This window comes from Vombatus ursinus, unplaced genomic scaffold, assembly GCF_900497805.2.
Source record: "Vombatus ursinus unplaced genomic scaffold, bare-nosed wombat genome assembly UNPS02012319.1, whole genome shotgun sequence".
Classification (NCBI taxonomy): Eukaryota; Metazoa; Chordata; class Mammalia; order Diprotodontia; family Vombatidae; genus Vombatus; species Vombatus ursinus.
In genome coordinates this window covers 1,782,950-1,804,986 of record NW_020952097.1, presented here as the reverse complement: position 1 = coordinate 1,804,986, position 22,037 = coordinate 1,782,950, and the positions used below count along the sequence as shown (strand labels likewise).

The 22,037-nt window shown below is 51.4% G+C and overlaps 1 protein-coding gene across 7 annotated transcripts in view; it reads right to left on the bottom strand.

Moving 5' to 3' along the window:
- The window catches only part of PLEC (plectin), a 112,544-nt gene that overhangs the window by 48,330 nt on the left and 42,177 nt on the right, over positions 1-22,037 (bottom strand). The window contains exon 1 of one of the 7 annotated variants that reach the window (XM_027857746.1): positions 18,285-18,493. The exons of 4 other annotated variants lie outside the window; for them this stretch is intronic. In XM_027857746.1, coding sequence (XP_027713547.1) covers positions 18,285-18,396 — 112 coding nt within the window. In that variant the 5' untranslated portion in view covers positions 18,397-18,493. Of the gene's footprint in view, positions 1-1,775; positions 2,141-13,428; positions 13,589-18,284; positions 18,494-22,037 lie in introns of those variants that run through there. 2 more of the 7 variants (XM_027857744.1, XM_027857745.1) reach the window with 2 other exon arrangements.

Below are 22,037 nucleotides of genomic sequence, written 5' to 3'. Positions count from 1 at the left end.
TCTTGGAAAGCCAGGTTGCAGCCTAGGCCTCCCCATCCCCCTTTAAAAGACCAGACCTAATGGGTCAGGAGGAGGAACAAGTCTGGGCCCAGACTCAGATCCAGTTCTAAGGGGGTTAGGGATGGAGTAGACGGGGAAGAGAGAAATGAGGATCAAATTCTCCCAGGCTTCCCAAACCCAGGCAGGTCAGGCAGGTGATCTCCCAGGAAACGGAATGAGGAGAAGAAGACAGGGGAGCCAAGGAGAGCCAGGCGCCTCCTGCTCAATTCCCCTATTGTCTCTCCTCCCCAGGATGGGAAGGGTCCCATCCCATCCCTTCCGCTGGCAGCCACACCCCAGAGCCCACGGAGCATGTCCTGGCCCGTCTCCCACCCCCACAACAAGCCAGGCTTAGGATGGCCCCTCCCAGCCAGGCTTCCCCTTCATGCCATGCCTGGTGCCCAGCCTTGGGCCCTTCCGTGCTCTGAGTATGGCCTGGGCCTAGGAAGGAGCCTTCCTGCCAGGCTGGAGCACCTGGGCTGACTAGGCTAGCACCTTTGGCCTCTCTGGGCTTCAACTTCCCACTCACCCCCCCCAAACAACAAAAGGAATCACTGTTCCCCCACCCCACCCCACACACACACACCCAGCACCTGAGACAGGACAATCAGACACCACACACCAGACTGCCAGCTCCCTCACTCTGGGTAGTAAGAGAAGAAAGAAGGGGGAGGAGGTGAAGGTCCAGGTTCCAGCAGGGAAGAGGGGCTAAGTCAGGCCTGCAGCAGGGCAGGGGGGAGGAGTCCAATTCCAGAGTGAGGACCTCCCCTTTTCCCCACCCACATTCCCCAGTGAGCAACCCACCCATAAGCTTTTACTCCTTCTCCCTTCTATCTTATTCCCACCACAACAGGCATATCCACACACTGCCTCGGATAATAGCAAGGGTCAGTGAAGAAAGGCTCCAAAGAGTCCCAAATCGGCTTAGTGAGGAGGGTAGAGCCAGGCCCCAAAGCTTGGCCCCTCCTGGGAGAGATGGAAGAGGGGTGGGTGGCACAGGAGGGAGGGCCTAGTGCCTTCCCCTAGTGAAATCAACAGTGTCCACCTTCACCTGCTTAAGCCAGGAAACACCTCCCCCCAACTATCCATGTCTGGCTTCCCCTAGCCCTGCTGGCCCCATCTCCCTATACCAGGACCTCTGGTGGCCCACCTGCCCAGTTATGAAGTGCTGGCCTCAGGCCAAGTAGGTTCTCAGGATCCCCTTCCCCCATACACACACACCTGGCCAAGGTGAGGGAGGCAAACATACCCACCACTTCTATTGAACCCTGGGACTTTCTAGTGGCACTGTCCCAGGCTTCCTCTGAGCCTATTCCAAATGGGCAGCCCAGGGCCTTCAGCCAGCCACTGACCACAATTCAGCAGCTTTACCCCTTGCCTGCTCAGCTCCAAGGGGCCCCCCGGCTCCACAGAATCTACAAGGCTCCCATCTCTCCAGAGCGTCAGTACCCTGCATTGGCCAGGCACACCACTGTGAGTGGCTCAGCTCTCCGGACACCTCCCTCGAGTCTCCTTAGTTTCAGAGCCCCCAGATGTTTTAGGAAGTTCACCACCAGAGCTGCATCATCATTTCTAGCCTCCCAGACAACTTCCCAAAGCCAAGTGGTCCCCTAGACGAAGATCTCACCTGGGGCAGCCCCAAAGCTCAGTTCCTTTTCCCGCCTCCCTCCCTCTACCTGCAGCCAGCCAGCCAGCCCCAGTCTCCCCCTCAGGGAAGAGGGAGTTGGTCTCACTACCTTTCTTGCCCTCTGAAGCCCTGAGGACAGCCAGGTAGAGGTTGTCCTCAGAATTGGTTCTCTTCTGTACAGGGTTCTGGGGCTCCTGGCTCTTCAGTCTCTGCCGCGACATGGTCCCCTTGCCCAGGGGAGCCGAGGGAGGCAGGCTCTGGACGGGACGTCTGGCCTGGCCTGGCCTGGTCTGTAGGGCTCCAACCCGACCGACCCACCGAGATCCCACTGACGAAGGGAGGAAGGAGGCTGGCAGAGGGCACTGGGCTGGGCTGCGAAGCAACAGCAGGCACTTCCTCTGCCTGCCCTAACACTCTAAAGTACAGAAGTTAGTGTGGCCACTCCCCAGGCTCCAGCTACACTCCCAGAGCTGCTGCCGCTGCTACCACCAGTGGGGCTGCTGGCCCTGCTGCTGCCTGCTCCTCCTCTTTCTCCCTAGCCTGGCCCAGCCCCCTGCCTCCCTCCCACCCAGAGGTATGGGGCTGCTCCCAGGACTAGGTGTGCCCCCGGGCTGGGCCCTGGCTGGGTTGGGTGGGGTGGGGCGGGGCAGGTCCCCAGGAGGCGGGAACTCCTCTCTCCCGGGTCTGCACATTGTAAGGCACTGCTTGCTAGCCAGAAACAGGAAACCACCATATAGTTTCCTAACCACTACCACAGCCCAGGCGAGGAAAGCCAAGCCACAGCACGGGAGGGCAGGCAGGCAGAGATGGCAAGCATTAACCATTTCTTCTCCTGTCCAAAGCCCAGCCATCAGTGTCCAGGGATGAGGGGAGGCCCCATGATCCTGCAAGCAGGGTCTAGGGGAGAAGGCGGGGACCCCTACAACACACTCCTCTTTCCTGGCAGCCATCTGATCTGTAAGCCCCTTCGTATTTATTGAACTGGACCAGAGAAGCCCCAACACCAGGACGGTCCTCTCTCCTTCAATAGTACCAGAATTCACCAGGGAGGGGCAGCCCCAAACTAGACAAGGACCAGAAGAGCCAGACACAGCCTCTGGCTTTGGAACTGGTCCCATTTCTATGCCTCCTTGGGGCCCCCATCACGTCGTTCAAGCTCCCAAGTCTATAACCATTTATACCACCCCTCATTACCCAATACTAAAACTTGATAAAGTCTAAGTACAGGGTGAGTAAATGCTTACGGAGTAAATGCTTAGGAACAGCACCACAATGAGTCACAAGGGAGGCTGGAGGTCTATAGGTCCTACTCCAGGTCTGAATTCAGGCCCAACAGTTATTTCAGAACTGAAAGTCCCTAAAAAGCAAAGCTCTGTGAGGATGTGGAAAAGGCACTGAGGGTGGCAGTTAGGGTTAATGGACCAAACACTGCAGTAGGGAGTCAGCAAAGTCCTAGGTGCAAATTCCATCTTTGACACTAGGCAAATCACCTAATTCTCTAAGCCTCAATTGCCTCATCTGTAAAACAGAGGTGATTATAATTGCAACCATCTCACAGAGCTGTTTTGAGGAAAAAATTCAGCAAAACGGTTTTGTAAGATTTAAATGGCTGGACAAATATGAGCTGATTTATTATTATTCCTTCACACATGGCTAAGTTATTACAATAGCATCCTCACTAGTTTCTCTTCACCAGACTGGGCCCGTAATTCCTTCCACCAAGGCCATACCATCTTTTTAAAGAAGTTACATCTCTGCCTGAATGCTATCCCTGCTCACATAGACCTCTGCTCAGCAATGCCCTGGAGGTAAATCCTACAGAATCATGTCCAATTGTTCATGTCCTAACCTTCAAGGTCCTGTCTCCATTTGGTCCCATCCTACCTAAGCAGTCTTATCTCTTACTGCTCTTTAACTGAGATCCGCAACTCTAGCCAGGCCTAGATCCTCATATACAACTAGGCCAAGAGCTGTCCAAGGGCACCAAAATTAGGTCCTCTTGCCCTGTCTCTATCAGAGCCAGGCTTTTTTACAAAGCAGTTGCTCTGTAAAAGCTGCCTGGCTGAATCCTTATTTGACAGAGACAGAAAATCAATACAAAACCCTACATTCCACCCTGCCTCCATTTCAGGTCCTGGTATCTTACAGAAGGCAAAGTCAGTTCTCAGCTCCTATCCCTTGTTGCCGACAAACCTCCCTCCCCATTATTTAAAATGAATTATTTTTGTTCTACTGAAAGTGGCTGTCCCTCCCTACTCTAAGAGTCCCTTCTCTGGAGTGCTGGACCTGAATTCAAGAAAACTCAAGTTCAAAATCTGGCCTCAGACACTTACCATTAATGTGACCCTGGGCAAGTCTCTTAACCTCTGACTCAGTTTCTTTATATGTAAAATGGGGGTCATAAGAGGACCTACCTCCCAGGGTGGTTGTGAGGATAAAATGTCTGTAAAAATATCTGTAAATATCTGTAAAATATCTGTGCTGCTCTTAGAGGAAGAGGTTACCAAGGTGAAAGGTGAATGGGCCAGCCCAGGCTTCTGTGTCCAGCAGTCAAGAAAACCTCAACCTTGAAAAACCTAATCTTTGAAAACCTTAAAACTATTGTTGTTGTTGTTGTTACTATTACTAATACTACCTGCAGACACTCAGGTTTCTTCTGATTCCTCTCCCCAATTCTTGCTGTCTTAACTTTCCGGCCAGAAAAGCTCCCAGCTCTGTCCCTTATTCTCCATGGCATCTGTCTATACTAGGTGACTCTATCCTCTTTCAACTCAACCTCAAAGCACCTCCTACATGCAAGTCATTGTACTTGGTGATGGTGAAAAAGAAAAAGAAAGAAAGAAAGAAAGAAAGAAAGAAAGAAAGAAAGAAAGAAAGAAAGAAAGAAAGAAAGAAAGAAAGAAAGAAAGAGAAAGGAAGGAAGGAAGGAAGGAAGGAAGGAAGGAAGGAAGGAAGGAAGGAAGGAAGGAGAAAATTAAACAATCCCTGATCTCAAGAAGTTTACATTCTTCTGGGAAAGTTGTAACATGCACAGAGAGGTAAGGTTTGGAGACAGAGCTGAATAGAATCTCAGAGTTCTTCATCTAGTCCAAAGGCTCCCCAACTTATTTGCCCTACTGCCCACTTTTCAAAAAAAAATTACTCAGCACCCCTCTGGAAATCTACTTTCTTTAACCATTTAACTTTTTAAAAAATTTGCATCATTTCAAATTACTATGCCCCCACTCACCCCCACCCATCCCCAATTGTTCCAGCTCCCCCCAGGGGTAGAATGGCCCACTTTGGGAACCTATACCCTAGTTCAACCACCTCATTTTACAGATGAACAAACTGAGGCCCAGAATGGATGACTTGCCCAAGGCACATATGTAGTAATGCCACCTAAAATCAGCCAAGTGCCCCAAACCTTCCTTGATTCTCAAGTGCATACATTTGGGGAACAGAACTTAAAGGCAAAAAATGCCTCTCTCTCTCAGATGGCAAGTACCTAAGTCCCAGTCCTTAGCCATGGGTCAGAATTCCCACCCCAGGGCCTACTGAGGGGAATGTGGCAGGTTAAATGCCATGATCCCTGAGGCAATAGGGAAGTAAACTAAGAGTTCCTCCCCTGGTACTCAGCTCCAGATGATATTAAGAACCCCAAGAAAAGACCAAGGCTAGGTCTCTCTCCCCACTTCAGGGCAGAACTTCTATTTCATTCAGCTCTAAGAATGTATTTGTGTCTGTGGTCCTTTGCCCTAGCTCTGCCTGGGTTCAAAGACCTTTCCCCTTTCCACCCAGATGGGCTGCAGGAGCCTATGCTACATAGCTATATGGCGAGTCATATAGCACCTGGGGAGACACCCATTCCTCCATTCTCCACCCCCTCCACATACCCCAGGTAGCAACTGGAGGCTGGGGATGAGGTAGCCCTAGGGTACTTCCTGAGGGTCAAGGACCCTTCCCTCTTTTCCTCCCCAACTGATTTCTGGGCCCAAACATACAGGGTTCAGGTCTCTGCCTTGAGTCAGTCCCTCCAGCAGAATGCCTCATACTGCTCCCTTCTCTACCCATTGAGCTGCCAGGCCCTGCTACCACAAAGAGTGTCAGAGGCTAAAGGCAAGAAGAGCCAGGGGGAGAAAATGTGGCTTGGGGGAGGGCAGTGGTGACTCACAGAGGGCTTCCCTAGGCAGATGCAGAATCAGATTCGGAGGGGCCCAGGAGAAGGGGTAGGAGATGAGCCAGCCAGGGCAGAGTGCCAGTGAGTCAGAGCCCAGTGGGGAGGGGGGAGGAGGGGGAAGAGCTATATACAGAGAGGAGGGGGTCCAAGGGGAAGTACCAGTGAGTCAGTAGGGAAGGAAGCCACACCTGTGAGCTGAGAGGAGGGGCTGGAGGGGCTGTGTTTGCTTTTTGGGTGGGGCTTTTCCAGATAACAGGCCATAACACAGCAAAAGAACAAAGGCATAGAGATGGAAGCCCTGACGAGGTTCCTGCCAGCCTCCAACCTGGGCAGGGACGTTTTGTGCTGACCAGGACTCCAGACAGCAGAGGCTTCAAGAGAGAGCTGGCAGCCCAGTCCTGGGCTAGGGAAGGTCAAAGGCAAAACAGGGGAAGAGGAAAGGATGCAATCTCCAGGGGGAGAATGGGTGCTCGGGGAATCTTGGCTGCAGCTTCAAGGCCTGAAACCCCAAGCTAGCCAGCTTTGGCATCCAGGAATATAGTATATAGAGCCTCTGCTCTACCCCCAATCCCCAAGCCCTGCATGGAGCCAGCCACAGAAAAGAATGCAGCCGCCTCAGAACCACAAGTATTTTCCATTCCCTGGCACATCTGGAGTGATGAGAGCCAGCTGTGGGGCTGCATGATGTACCCGGGTGTCACCAGACCCAGAAATAGATCCACTTCCATCCCACCCCTGCTAAAGCTCCAGAGATTCAAGCCCAGGACTCTCCTCCATTCCCCCAAAACAAGAAGGGGGCCAGAAAGCTACCCCCCCCAGTCATGACCATAGAGCTAACCCCCCAATTGTGACCTTTTCAGGACTGGCAGGTTGGCATCTCATAGATCTGGAACTGGAAGGAGCCTGAGAAGTCACGGGTTCCAAACTAACCACCCCCACCCCCACCCCTCATTTTACAAATGAGAAAAGTGAGTCCCCGAGAGAAGAGACTTGCCCAAAGTCACAACAAGTAATAGGCATCAGAAGTAGGATTTGAACTCAGGTCCTCTGACTCCACAGCCCAGGGCCACTGTACCAAACTGCCTCTGAGTAGAACCTGATCTCTGGAGGAGGCTCGGTTCCAGCTATTACGAGGATCAACCAGAGGGGGGCACCAGAGCCCCACAGGTGACAGCAGGTAACAGCACATGAGTCCAAAGCCCTAAGGAGGCATAGGAGAGAGAAGGAAAGAAGGGACAGAAGAAGGGATGGAGAAGAGGCATCCTCTCTTCAAAGCAGAAGCTAGAAAGGAAGGCAGATGAGAGAGGGGGACAGGGGATAAGGGAAGGAGGACGTCACAGACAGGGAAACAGAGGCATGAGACGAGACTTGGATGACTTCCGTGTTCTGCCATTACATGAGAAACCTGAAGAGGGGAAGGGAAGGGAGAAGAAGCAGGGGAGAAGGCCAGGACGTAGAGCCCCTGGAACACCTTGGCAGGCTCTCAGACTGGGCAGTCACCTGTTGGAGGGCAGGCTAAACCAGGCCAGTGGTGCAAGGGATGAACTCTGGAATATCAGGGACTTCAGAGCAGAAAGCCCGTTTCCCAGGCCTTTCATCATCCTCATGCCCCACTTAGGGACAAGAGATCAACTTCCACAAAAACCAGCCCCACCCCTCAACAGAAGCAGCCATCAGATAGAGCAAGAAGGGGTCAGATTCCCTCTACGGCATCACCCCCTCCCTCTCCATCCCCTAACTTTCTTCCCTGGCTCTTCCCAAGCTGCTTTGCGAAGATTATTTGCTCTCTGACACAGTCTCTATGATATGCCTACCCTGTTCTCAGGGGCCTCTTGGGCCATCCTTAGCAGAATGGTACAGTAACGTGCTTATTGAAAATTCAGTTCACATGGGGAGCTACAGAGAGGAGAAACTATCTCCACCAATGCAGATGTACAATCTTCAGAGTTTCTTGGAGCACAGAAAAGTTAAATGGCTCACCCCATATCACACTGCTAGCATGTGTCTGAGGCCCGACTCAACTCAGATACTCCTGATCTTGTAAGGCCAGGCCTTCAGCTACTATGCTATGCTGTGATGCCTCTCTGCAAACACTTTTATTTAGGGGAATAAGCAGCTGTGATTTCCTCAGAGTAGGGAATTCCCTCTACCAACCAAACAGCAACCTATCCATATGGGATTTAGTAAATTTAAGTTCTGAGGAGTTAACAGAGGCACAGAGAGGTTTCAAAATTTGCCCAGGAGCACATGGTTGCTATAAGAAGCTGGATCTAAATCCAAGTCTTCCCAACCCCAAGCCCCACTAAACCTCGATGCTTGCTCATGTCACTGGTCAAAAAACAAAGGCTCATCTAACTATCCACAATGGCTCCATCGTAAGACTTTTCACCACCACCCCTCCTCAAACATCCTTAAAGACCCAACTCAAATTTTCCCTCCTTAATCAGCTTCTCAGACCAACCCCACCCCAGCATGGATTGATCTTTCTCTCCTCAGAACCCCTCCCAGGCACTGCCATTACCTGGTACTCAAATTACTGATATGTCTCCTAACATGCTGGAGATGGTAAGTCCCTACCAAGCAAAGATGGCACCACTCACTTAGTATCACCCCACCTCCCACATGATCTGGCCTAGTTTTGGGTACTCAGGAATCTTTATTAAAATTTTTTTTAAATCCAACAAACTAGGGGTTCCCCTCTTTCTCTCTTCCCTATTTATCCTAGCCAAAAGGGAGAGGGGGTCCCACAAATCAGAATATAAATTTATCCTTGCCCTTACATGCCAGGAAAGAATTGAGCCTGCCCTCTGCTCCTCATAGGAAGGAACTGGGAAAGAATTAAAGTGGGTGGACTTTTGGCCAGTTCTTTGGTCAGGAGAGAAGCTCACCACTGTAACCTGGAAATCCTAGCCTTAAGAACGTTATTTCGTTTTAATGTCATTTCCCCTTTAATTACTTAGTAAAGTTTCTAAATTCCTCCAATGTGTTTCCAATGACCTAAAGGAAAAAAAGTCCCAACATCCAGTCCAGCATGTTTAGGCTGTGTGCTACGTGGGGAAGACAGACTTTGAGATCACAGAGTCCGGGAGTTGGAGAGAAACTTGGAGGCCCTCAGATTCAACCCTTGAATGAGCAGGAATTCACTCTATAGTATCCCTGACAATGGAAAGTCGTCATGCAGACATTACTAGAAGACCTCCAGCCGTGTGTTGGGGATAGGGGGCAAGGGGGGAATGCCTCCCCAGGCTGTCTATCCCATTTCCAGAGAGCTCTCATTGTTACAAAGATTCTCTTTAAGTTGAGCCCAAATTGATCTTTTCATTAAGAAAACTCTTAGAATTTAGAGCTATCATGTAGCTAGAGGGCCTCATTTTATGCTTCCAAATGCCCTACCTCCTACCTCTCACATACACTCCCCACAAAGAGTTGTGTCCTCAGTTGGGAGAGCCTGGAACTCTGAGTTAGGAAGATCAGAGTTCAAATTCTGCCCCCAACACTTAGTAGCTGGGTGGCTCTGAGCAAGTTTAAATCTCTTTCTCTCAGCCTCGGTTTCCTCATCTGCAAAATAAAGGAGTCAGACTCCATGGTTTCTAAGGTTCCTTCCAGCTCTAAATCTACGATCCTATGAAGGGGATCAAACCCTTTGGGTGACGAGGCTTCTAATTCAATTGAAGACACTATTCCCAAACCTAAAAGGGCATTTCTTCACCAGAAGCCATCCCAGGTACCAGAACTTGAATGAGCTCCCATTCCTTTCCCCCATTCTACATTCTCTGCCTTATGCTAGGACCCATCTATAGAAAAGGCCTAGAGAAAGAAGAGTACCCCCATGCTCTAGAAAGAAACACCCCAGGAAGCAAGCTGTATGTAATAGAGATTTCAGTTTCACACTCTCTGTTCTCTTTTGTACATGGAAATGTTCTCTCTCCTTTTCGGCATTTGTTAAATTCGGAATTTTTAAAATTTAAAAAAAGTTTAAAAAGAAGAATATATGTATATATATTCTTATTTGTTGTGCTGGTGATGGTACAACTATTATATATATACATATACAATAAACGATTAAAATATATATACATATATATATATAAAATAAACTATTAAAAAGGGAGAAACCCCCAAGGAGGGAAAGCAGATAAGCTATAAGACTATTTTGGTGGAGAATGAGACATATATTTTTAGACACCCACACACAACATGTTGATTTGTTTTGTTTGACTGTTCTTTTTTGTTACTATGGAGGGTTGGGGGTCGACATGGGAGGGAGTTACAGGAAAGTGACTGAGAAAGAAAAGCGCCTCAATAAAACTTTTAAAAGACTATTGTCTAGCAGATCCGCCCTCTCACAGACTCCCCCACCCTTGGGGATGTCAGGCTCTTTGTGGGGGCTGCCCCCAGTCCCTCCGTGGCCCCAAGGGTACCTAGATTCTCCCAGCTCTCCCGAAGTCAAAGAAAAAAAAAACCTTCTTTTGAAATAACTAAGCTATGTTCAAGTTAAAGAATATGACTTTACTAAATAATTAAAGAAAGACCTAACAAGACACAAATGAGGCACAAAGCTCAGATGGTTGAGTTTAAAAAGTATAGAGTTGGGAGTCTGTATTATAGGATGAAAAAATCACTAAACCTCAGCATTGAAAGGGATTCAAAGGTCAACCAGTCTGACCAATTCCTAGGGCACAAATCCCATCAATGACACATTCATCACGGGTCACCCAGAACTCATTCATGGCTCCTACCCCCAAGACAGTCTAATGCATTTCTGGACAGCTCTAATTTGTAGGACATTCCTCCTGAGTCAAAATCTGCCTCCCTATAACTCCTTCCCATGGGTGGTAATTCTCCCTACTAGGGCTAAGCAAGGTGATGCAATGGACCGAGTGCCAGGCCTGGAGTCAGGAAGACCAGAGTTCAAATCCTGCCTCAGACACTCACTAACTGTATGACCCTGGGCAAGTCATTTCATCCTGTTTACCTCAGTCTCCTCATCTGTAAAATGAGCTGGAGAAGGAAATGGCAAGCCACTCCAATATCTTTGCCAAAAAAAATCCAAATGGGGTCACGAAGAGTTGGACACCACCGAAAGTGACTGAAAAACCAAAGTGCCAAACAGAATAAATCTGTTCCATCTTCCACACAACAAATTTTAAATATCTGACTGAGGATGCAATTCCAGGCTCCATTCCCCACCTCTTCCCTGCCCTGCCCAAGCATCTCATCTTGAGCTAAACATTTTAAGTTCCTACAACTGATCTTCCTGTGTCATAGTTTCAAGTAACAAAAACAATAATAGCTAACATCTATACAGTGCTTACCATGTGCCAGGCACATTTTATCTCCCTTGATCCTCACAACAATCCTGGGAGGTAATATGACTTCCATTTTGCAGATGAGGAAACAGGCAAACAGAGGTCAAGTGACTCGTCCACAGTAAACCAGCTAGTAAGCACGTGAGATCAGATATCTGAAGTCAGATCTTCCTAACTCCAGGCCCAGTGCTCTACCTACTGAGCCACCTAGCCAGCCCTCTCCATCCTGGTCATCTTCCTCTGGACACATTCTAGTTTGTCAGCACCAGACAAAATACTCCAAACGGGTCTGAACAGGAGAGAGAACAGTGCAATTATCGCCTCTCTCAGAAGGAGACCGCCCCTTCCATTGCTGTAACCTAGAAAGGCATCGTAGCATAGTTAATAAGAGGCCAGCTTTGAAGTCAGAAGCCCTGGGTTCAAGTACTGTCCCAGTCACATAGTTACTGTGTAGCCATGGGCAAGTCACTTAGAACTGCCCCTGGGCAACGCCCTAAATATATAATCCCCCACAGTTTACAGATGAGTTGCAGATTGAGGGCACTGGAGGGGGTTTCCACACCAGGAAAGCTCCCCAGAGATGAAAGCACAGGTCCAGACTGTACCCCACACCCCATTCCACAGAAGAAACGCCACTGGGGTATTTTTTTGGCTGTCTTCTCACATTTTTGACTCACATTGAACTTGCAGATTGCTTTTTAGTCCTATCTTTCTCATTTTCTACTCATAGTTGATTTTTTTTAACTCAAGTGGTAGACTTAACACTGGTTCCTACTGAATTTTACTTTGTTAGGTTTAGTCCATTGTTCAAGCCTGGCAGGACCTTCTTTGGATCCCCGATTTGTCGGGGGATCGGCTTGCTGTCCCAGCTTTTTCCCAGACTCAAAGAGACAATGCTTGGAGCCACCTTATCCACCACAGAATGAGGAGAAAAGGAAAGCTGATCTGAGTTGGGGGCAATGGTAATCCTCGAATCTTAACCCAAGTTTTTCCTCTCCTCTCCATCCCCACCCCCAGCCCCAGACTCCTGTAGAGAAGAGGTGCTCAAAATCACAGAGAAGATGGATAATTGGAGCTGGGGAACTGGTTCCTACAATCACTACTTTTCACATCAAAGGTTTCAGTAGGCAACAAGACAGAATCAACTCAAAAGTCATTTCTTCATCCAAAGACTATCCTGGACCCTTAAAAACACCCTAGTCCCTTGGTCCTAATGAACACCAAAACTGCAGCCAAGCCAAGTGAGATGTTCCACAGTACTGGACAGGACAGGAACTATTCCTCCTGATTTATTTATCTGTGCTTTGGGCATTTTTTCTACTCCTCTGCTCCTGTCCTAGGGCCCCCACAGCTGAGACAGCGAGGGAGCAACACCACAGGGAAGGAATGAATGTGGGGAGAACCCTACAATTTCTCTGGAGGCTTAGCACTCTCCGATCCTTTGGCTAAGAAGCACCATTTGGCCTCAGCCCTGTCTACTCCCAAGAGGAGTCACACTCTACAGAAGTGACGGCTTGGTCCTCTCTGACTGACACACATACTGGTTACCCTGCATGTTTCACAAGGGTTACCCAGAGAACATCAAAGATGCTTGGCTCCTGGGCCTGACCATGGACATATGGGCTCAAAGAAACACCTGGTCTCAACTGAAAATGCTTGGGCCACCTCATCTACCATGTGATGAAGAGGGAAGGCATTAATCTTTGCACTGAAGGACCCGAGCCAGAAACCACAAAAAGTCTTCTAAATCCCCGGGCCACCCCCGCCCCCCAACCTGGCCTCATAGTCCCCAAAACCCCCTCCTCCTCCCCCATTAACATCGCTAGTGTGTACTGTACACAAAAACTACGGCCATGGAAACAAGCAAACAGAAAAGAGAGGGGCCTCCTAGTGTGTCACAGGGGAAACAGGGAGCAGAGCTGGGGGAGGGGAAGGGGGGACCGCAGGGGAAAACAGCAGAAGGCGGGAGATGTAGGGGGATTGGGCAAAGTTTCCATTTTCCACGGTATGTGTGTGTTCCGGGAGAACACGCAGAGATGAGGTGTGCCTGGCCTGCAGCCCCTCCCACTACCCGCCCCTTTAACTCCTACAGCCCGATGGCGATGCTTGGCCCAAAGCTCCCGATAGGCTCCCTGGGGACCCAAGCAAAAACAGGAGTGTCCCCAGGATCGGTCCTCAAGTGAGCTATAGATACCCCAAGAACGGGGGTCCCAAGGCAGCAGGAAGGGTCCCCATGGCTTGAGAGGAGGCTGCCCCACCCCTCGTCTCTCCCCACCCCCTCTCTGGGCACCCACCTACACAGCAGAGCTGCTGGTACAGGTAGCCTTTCCTGTCCTGCTCCGAGCCCCCGTCCAGCCAGCAAGACCGATCCAGCAGGATCTCTTTTTGGAAGGTATAGGAGGCCGAGACAGTAGCCCCTGGCACCTGGGCTCCGGCCATGGCTTGCAAATACCCCCGTAGGCTCCCACCCTCCCAGGGCTCAGCTATGCCAAGGAGCCAGGCTCAGAGGTCTATAGAGTGGGTAGCGCCTTCCCCGGCTGCGTGTGGGGAGACAGCCCTGTTCCTGATCACCACATCCTCCTCCTCCCTCCCTCCCTCCCTCCTCTCATTTCCCCGCCCTCTCCGTCAGACAACCAGGCAAACTGCCCGGACCAGAAGAGCCAGGCCCTGCTGCTCCAGCCTTTGGCCATTGCTAGCCCTGCCCTGTCCTGTCCTGCCCAGCCCTACCCTGCACACTGGGGTGGAAAAGAAAGGCCCAGAGTTCAACCAATCCTGCCCAGAGCACTTATGGGGTGCATCCCTGCCCTCATCCCAAGGGCAATCTCACCACATCAAAGCTGGGAAGCAAGAGTGGGGCAGCCCACCTCACCCTCCCTGGTGAGAGGTGGGTGGGGAAGGGTGAAGTGGAGGCTCCCTCTGGGTCTACCCCTTTGAAGGGAGGGGGAAGGGAAAGTTGGAGCCCTCCTGCTCCACCTTAGATCAGGCCTTCTGAGTCTCATCCCAAGGACAAGCTATGGATGAGGACAATACAGAGAGGCCTCCTCGTCCTAGCATACAAGAGCTGGCCCACTAGGGTGGGCAAGCTGCCCACACCCCCACATGAGGCCTACCCATCCCTGGTGGTGACCACACCCACACCGCCAAGCGACAGGCTTCCCCAAGAAGGGTGAGAACAAAGCCTGATTCTGTGAGATTCCAAGCTGCAGCTGGCTCCCAGGCCTGAGAACTCAGCACTCAACTGGGTCCTAGGGCTTCTTCTGAAGAGGGGAGTCCCCGGGGGGGTTTAGGGGGGACCTGCAGACACAGCCCGCCCACACAGCCTGGGAAACTCCCTGGGACATCAGACAATGCAGAGGGGCAGTGTTGCTGCACACAGGCTGAAGCCAGGATCTGTGGCCAACCGCCAGGTCCCAAACACACTCCAGGGCTGACTAGCCCCTGCTGCCTGGGCACTGGCCCTAGCCCCTTGGGGGTCTCCCTTGCACTGATGAGTAACTACCCTGGGACTCTCCCAAGGGCAGGCAAGAATAATGAGCCCCGAGGTGCATCTTAAGAGTCATTGTCCCCCACAAGCACAGTAGGAGATATAGAGAGTGGGTCCGCAAGTGACAACTATAGCCGCTTCTTTGTCATGAAGTCCACTAAAGACAAGAGAATAGAGGACTTTGAGGTTGGGAAAGAGAGGGAAGACATGGAGCAGGCTGAGCAGGAAGGAGATAGTTAACAGCAGTCCAGTGCCCACACAGATTTCAGGGAAACCACAAGACAGAAGAGGGGGAGATGGGCTTAGGAAGAGAGAACAGGGCGTGGCAGGAGAATCAGACCAGCAGGGGCGAGAAGGGAGGAGCAGAGGGCACAGCCCAACCAAATGCAGGGAAAGGGACCACCAAAGAGGAAGGAAGGTTAGGGTGGGGCACGGGAGACAATCTGAGATGAGAAGCCAGGCTAGAGAGAGTGAGGCTGGATAGGCACGCTTGGCGCTTTTTTTTTTTTAACGAAAGCTAAAAATTCTACAGGAAAAAACAAAAACTAAACTAAAACCACCACATGCCAATGGAGACTCATCAAAAAAGCCAGTCCCTAGGCAAAGAGCTGAGTCACAGTGTCCTTTCCCAAGCCTCCCAAAGGGTCCAGGCGACCACACCCAATAAGCCCCTAGATCTGAAGATGAGGGAACTAGGATGGGAAAAATAGCACATCTTTATTTTCACTAATCTCTAATTGAAATTTAGCATTTCCTTCAATTACGAATTTTTAAAAAATCATCCTGAGGAGTGCATAGGCTTCAGCTGATAGCCAAAAGTGTTGTCACACACACACACACACACACACACATGATTAAGAATCCCACGCCCTAGATTGACAGCCACACACAGTCAGGCGGCTCCAACTCCCCAGCTGAGGGTATCTCCTTCTTCCACAGGGATGCTCCCCTAGCTCAACTCACCAAGGTCCACTATTCCAAGAGTCCTGAGGACCCATACATGATTCTTCTGAATTGACCACAATGCCCCACCCTCCCACCCAGAAACCCCACCAGATGGCAGCACGGAGCCCTCTTGGGGTCCACCAGATTCCTGGGGTAGCAGCCAGGGCCAGAAAGATGGGTGGGGGAGTTGGGAGAGGAGGACAGTGGACCAATCAGGCATGGACAAGTCCTCATTCAACCATCCTTGCTCATGACTCTCTCAGGCTTTTTTGTCCCATGTCTCCTAGCAACCCTGACCTCCACTGCTCCCTGTCATCACTACCCTGAGCCCTCCCTGCACCCAAATGAGTAAGCACACCATCTTCTGCCCTGACCAAGAGCTTTGTCCAGGCTCTTCTGATGCCCATAAAGCTTCGTTAAACAGCAGACAATCTGGGAGAAGTCTGGCTTTCCCAAGTCTATGTCCTACCCTTCATGTGGCAGCCTTGACCCAGGATTTTGTTTGAGAAACAGAAGACAGGTTGAGGTGGGCAGGGACAGACCTTTTCTCCCCAAACAGTAGGATGTGGGACCATGCAGACCAAAGACGCAGCAGCTGGCCAACAGACAAAGGGAAGTGGCCAAGGCGGGAAGAAAAGGGTGTGGTCAGATTTACTCCCTGATCCAAGGAGCAGCACTCCTTGAGCTTGATCTGGAGAATGGCCTCTGAAGCCCCCTTCACTGACCCAAATAAAAATGGGCCTGTCCTCTCTTCCGGCCCCTAGATAAAGCCAACCAAAGTAGCTGTGCCTAATCTTCCTGACCCAAGCCCACGGCACAGCTCTAAAACTTGCCTGACTCCATCCTCTCCAACCAACCTCCTGTCCCACTTCCCCCCACCAGCCAGCTAACGACACAGTGTCCATCTTCCAATCCCCTTCCCCTAAAAACTAAGGCCAATACCAGAGCTATACTGAATCCATCACCCCTCTGTCATCTTCTCAAGGTTCAGTCTCTGGGCTTAACCCTAAAATCTGCCCAGTTAGAACAATGACCCATCAATACCCCTTCTTCCCCCCGCCCCCAAATAGATTCTGGTAAAGGAAATTAAGTCTTGCTATCTGGCTTGGGACCTCATGGGAAGAGGGGGTCTCTGGGTGGCCTTGGTTCTGTGGCTTTCTTTTCCTACTAAAGAGGCAGTTTCAGACGGTCAAACCCCCTGCCCCACCCCATCCCTACTCCCAGACAACTAAGGAGAATGGCAGCTGAGAGTGAAGGCCCAATTTCTGTCAAAAAGGAGCTGGAGGTGGGGAAATGTGGCAGGGCTCCAGGCCAGGGACAGCACTGCCCTTTCTCTTAGGACACACCTGTCCCCAGGAACCTGACACGCTGTTGCTTCTCAGCAGAGATCCCTCCCATATGATAGAAAACCAAATGCCCCATTCCTGGGAAGGCAGTCTCACATACTCCAGGAGGTCTCCAGTGTATAGAAAGAGAGTGGAACTCAACGGTGGGGAGGGCTGGAGCTCTGGGCATGGGGGACGGGGCTCCCTGCTGGTATGGTTGCCCTATGAGACCAGGGTGACTTTGTGAAAAGAGCAGGCAAAGGCCAGCTCAGCTGTTTGGGTACCACAAACAAACATGGGGACGTGAGACCAGGCCAAGAAAGCAGCTGTGCCTGCCAGTGATGGGAGTGAAGAAGGCTAGGGCAAAGGGAGGGCCAAGCTGATGGAGGTAGTAAGTAAGGCTGAGGAGCTGATCATGCAACCAGGCCGAAAGGCCTCATCTGAGAAAAGTAGAGGCAGTAGCTCAGCTGAGCTCAGCCACCTCCCAGCTCAGCAGACCCAGAGGGCTGGTTTTCTGCTCATCATTGCTCACTGAATACCTGGGACAGCACCTCTGGCCGATCTTAGCACCAGGCCCAACCCTGGCCGTTGTCAAGAGCAGACAAGGGCTTCAGCCCTGAGTCACTGCCCTCAGTGGCGGAGATGTGTTCTTCTCTGGCCTCTTACTCTCTGGGCATCTTACTCTCTGAGCATCAGTCCACAGCTCTCAGGGACAGCAGCTGGCCGGGGCTAAGGAGGAATTGCCCATAAGGAAGCTTCATAGTAGGCCCTCCCATACCAGCCTGCTGTCTGCATTTATTTACCTAACTTGGCACCAGACCTAACTCATCTGTTTCCCTATTTAAACAGAACCAGTCCTCCCACCTTCAGCCCCAGACTCTATCTGATCGATTTTCCGGGCAGCCCCAGGGTCATTACTGTGCAACTTCCAGGCAGGAAAATTCAACAGAAGATACAGATTAGGACTGTCAGCCCCAGCCCGAATCACTTTTCCAACCCCAATACAAAATCCAGCAAGCAAGGGCCAGAGAAGACAGCCCCAGCCCAGCACCAAGCCCAGAGAGTCTCCAAGCTGGCCCTGGGACCCTATGGCCTATGGACAGCCCGTACTTCCTGCCAGATTCCCCAGGCATCTGCACTCTCACCTCGCAGGGAAAGGAGGGGTTAAGCTTCCCACACATGTGGTTGTGTTTAGCTTAGCTCAAGGCTAAGAAAGGGAGGGGAGGGAGGTCAGAGGAAGGGAAAGCTGGACCGAAGAGGAGAGGGAGGGGTGCAGTCTGCCCTCACCAATGAAGATTCTGCCCCCAATCCCCAGGCCCGCCTCCCAGCACCCGCCCCACTGCTGTTGGTCTCTGCTGCCAGCAGTCCTAGTGGCAATAGAGGCAGCCGCTCTTACCTTGGGTGTCCTGTGCCTGTCGGCACCACCTCCGCCAGTGCCACACAGCCACTAAGGTGACAACGTGCCCCACCACAACCAGGGAGGGGAAGAGATTACCAGAGGGGTCCATGGAGCCTCTGGGTGGAAAGTGGGCAGCCCCTGAGGGCTAAGCCTAGGCAGGCAATGCCGGTGCTAGCTGGAGCCTATGCCTGGGGCTGGCGTAGAGAGGCTGGGCAAAGGACCGGCCCCCTCCCTGCTCTGAAGGGAGGGAGAGAGGGAGGGAGGGAGGGAGGGAGCCAGCTGATTGAAGCCAGCAAGCAGGGAGGAAGTTCCTCCTCGACTTGCCAGACCCAGCCCCTTCTGCCCCCAGGAGCAGCCTGCAATGCAGATGGAGGTGCTGCTCACTGGACTCTCCTGCCCTTGGCCCCCCTGCTCAGCTGCCCCAAGAGAGAAAAAGGGGAGTCCCCTGGGACTTTCTGGGGGGTTCAGGGTATTGAACAACCAGTCCTTGGCTGTATAACTCCCTTTCTCCCCCTCCCTCCCTCTCTCAGCTCCTCTCTCTGCCTCAGCTCAGTCTGGGCTCAGATGTCCCTCTGGCAGATATAGAGTGGACTCAAGGTTAGCCCTGGTCTTAACTCCTGCCTGCCCAGAGACACACCCTGTGGGGGAGGGACTGTTCCTGCTCTGGCTTCTGCCTCACAGTCGCCTGTGTCTGTAGACACAGCCCCCCCCCCCCCCCCCACACACACACACAGAGCTCTGAGGCCAAGCCAGGGCACACAGAGTCCCAGTGCCTAAACATCCTACAGTGTTCAAGCCAGAAGGAACCTGGGGGGTTATTTAGCCCAACCTCCTCATTTTATAGAAGGGAAAACAGATCTAGATAGGGAGAGGGATCGGTCCAAGGTTACACAGCTAATCATGGCAAAGCTAGGACTGGAACTTAGCTCTGTGCTGTCCTTATAGGAGCAAAGGACTTAGGTCTGGGAGGGGCTTCCTTAGGAGTCATTGAATCCAAGCCCTCATTTTACAGAGGGGGTAACTGAGCCCCAGAAAAGAGATCTGCCCGAGGCCACAAAGGTGGGAAAGAAGGACAGTTAGGATTCAAACACAGGCTCTTTACACCATCGTCCTCTGGGTCCCGTCACACCACAAAATCAGCTGAGGAAAAAGGATGTGTGAGGGGGTGTGGATCTTCCTTCCTCTCCCAGTCAAAACCCAGAGCACCTGAAGCTACCTCCTCAGAGGAAGCATCTCAGATCCCCTGACCGTACTTCCCATAGGAAGTGGGAACCAAGTAGGGTGAGAAGAAGGCAGCTATCAAAGCAAAAAACACCTTTGGGGGCAACCCAACCACACCAGTGTGTCAGCCCCCCCAACTACCCCGAGAGAATTCCCTCAAGTGCCAGTCATCAAGTCTCTGCTGGACAGCAGCCTAGAATCTGCCAACAGCCTCAGGGTCAACCCAATCCACTGCATCTAGGATCTAAGGCCAGCCTTCTCCCCTCCCCTCCCCTCCCCTCCCCTCCCCCAAGCAGCCCCCACCTGCTGCTAACCAGGAGAGGATTAGAAGACAGAGGTTTATTTCTCTCTCCCTCTTTGCCCTTGTAGAGAACCCAGACCTAGATCAAGACCGAACAAGTCCCATCAGACAGAGATGGGCTAGCCACACAGAGCTTCCAGGGAACAAAGAAGAAGCCTGGCCCTGGACGTCCAGGATGTCAGACTTCCCTTAGAGCAGCAGGCCAGTCTTTTTATATAACCTTAGTCCTTGGGGTGAAAATAGCCAAGTCAACTTTAAGAATGTCCCTTTCCAATCTAAAGTTAAGACAAGAGACAGCCGCTCCCTTTGCCTCCTCCCCAACTCCCCCTCCCCCCCAACCCCGATCCACCACCATCACTGCCACCACTTCTACCAAAAGGCCTCAGACCCCTCCAGCTCAGCCCCACCTACCCGGCACAATCTTCATTGGGGATCACTAAGTTCGAGGGGACAGCAGCAGGCCAGGGAAGTCCCTACACCCTACACCCCACCAAGCAGGAGAGAGCCGAGGAGCAGCGACAGGGCTGTAGGCACAGAGCTGTTCAGGAGAGTTCAGAGGGTTCCAGTGAAATGTCAGCACCACCTTCCCCTGAGTCCATTGGGGAGGGGGGAAGGGGGGTATTTCAAGATATAAATATCAGACGGAGAGAGGAAAGTCTGCCACATCTACGCCACCGTCATGCCTCCCAAGTTAGAACATGACAGGGTCCCTGGGGCAGCGAGGGCACTAAGCCCCTCGGACACTCCCCCAGCACATGCAGCCAGGGACAGAGGGAAGGGGGGGACGGGGGGAAGGGGGATGGTGGCTCTGTGCTACACGCCCACTCCCCACCCCAAGGGGCCACTTGCACTAGTTTCTACAGTTAAGTCCAAGATTTCTAGAGTTTCTACAGCCCTTCCCCCCCCCCAAAGCTCAGCATATGTTTTTATCCTCACTCCCTCTCCCCTGCATGATATGATGATGGCAGCAGGCATTGTCTCCAATGTACAGACAGAAAAACTGAGACCTACGGAGAATCCATGGCTTCCCCAAGATCTTGTAGCAAGCCAGGGTCAGGGATGGAACTCAATCCCAGGCAGGCAGAGAATAGCCCCTGCTCCTGGGCTGTCAACCCTCCCTTTCTTTCCTCAAGAGTTCACAAGGTGAGCTACTTGAAAGCTATTTGTTTGAAAGAAGATCACAAACTTAGAACTCGAAGGGGCCTTAGAGGATGGGGGCAACCCCCTAATTTTACATATGAGGAAACTAAGGCCCAGAAAGGGTCAAAGACTTGCCCAATGTCACACCAGTAATAAATGGCAGAGTTTAGATTCGAACTCTGACTTTCTGACTTCTGACTAAGTGATTTTCCCACAGTTCCAGGATGTCTTCTCCAGCAGGCTTCAAAAGTACTGGGTGTGAGGCAGCTAAGTGGCACAATGGATAGAGCATCCATCCTGGAGTCAGGAGGATCTGAGTTCAAATCTGGCCTCAGACACTTGACACTAGCTGTGTGACCCAGGGCAAGTCACTTTACCCTGATTTGTCCCCCCCGCAATAGTACTAGGTGCTAAGCTCAATAATGCTACTTATTAGCCCTATGACCTGAAACAAATGATTTTCTTTTTTCTGAGCCAGTTTCCTTAAGAGGAAAATATTACCACCACCCAACCAACGTCACAGATTAGTGAGAGAGAATCCAACAATCTGCTGGTGGACAAAGTGCTCCGTGACCCATACAGAACTCTCTACATAAGGGGAGACAGAGAAGGCAGATGCCCTCAAGCTGAGGAAGCACAGGAACAGGGAGCCTTTGGGGACGGGCACCTTCTGGAGACCCCCAGGGTCCAGAGAACACCCAGATGGGACCACAGGAAAGGGAAGGACAGATACAAAGTGTTGCCTGCCCTGTTCCCAATCCCTCCTCCCATCCCAGTCTAGTTCCCTCTGCCCCACCTGCCAGGGAGCAGAATTCTTCACCTCCCCTACCCCCAGGGAAAGCCATTCACTCCTGCTCTTCCTGGAAGAATCTTTTTTAAGTTTATTTTATTTTTAATTCATGGAATAAAACAAGTATTTCCATAACACAGTATAATAAAAAAGATGACTGCACATGAAACTGCAACAACTTGCTTTTCCTTTTAAATATATAATAAAGTTATCATATACATTTCTTTTTTTCCCCTCCCTGACCAAGAGATGGCTACCATTAGACACACATACACATATTATTCTATACATTCTATAT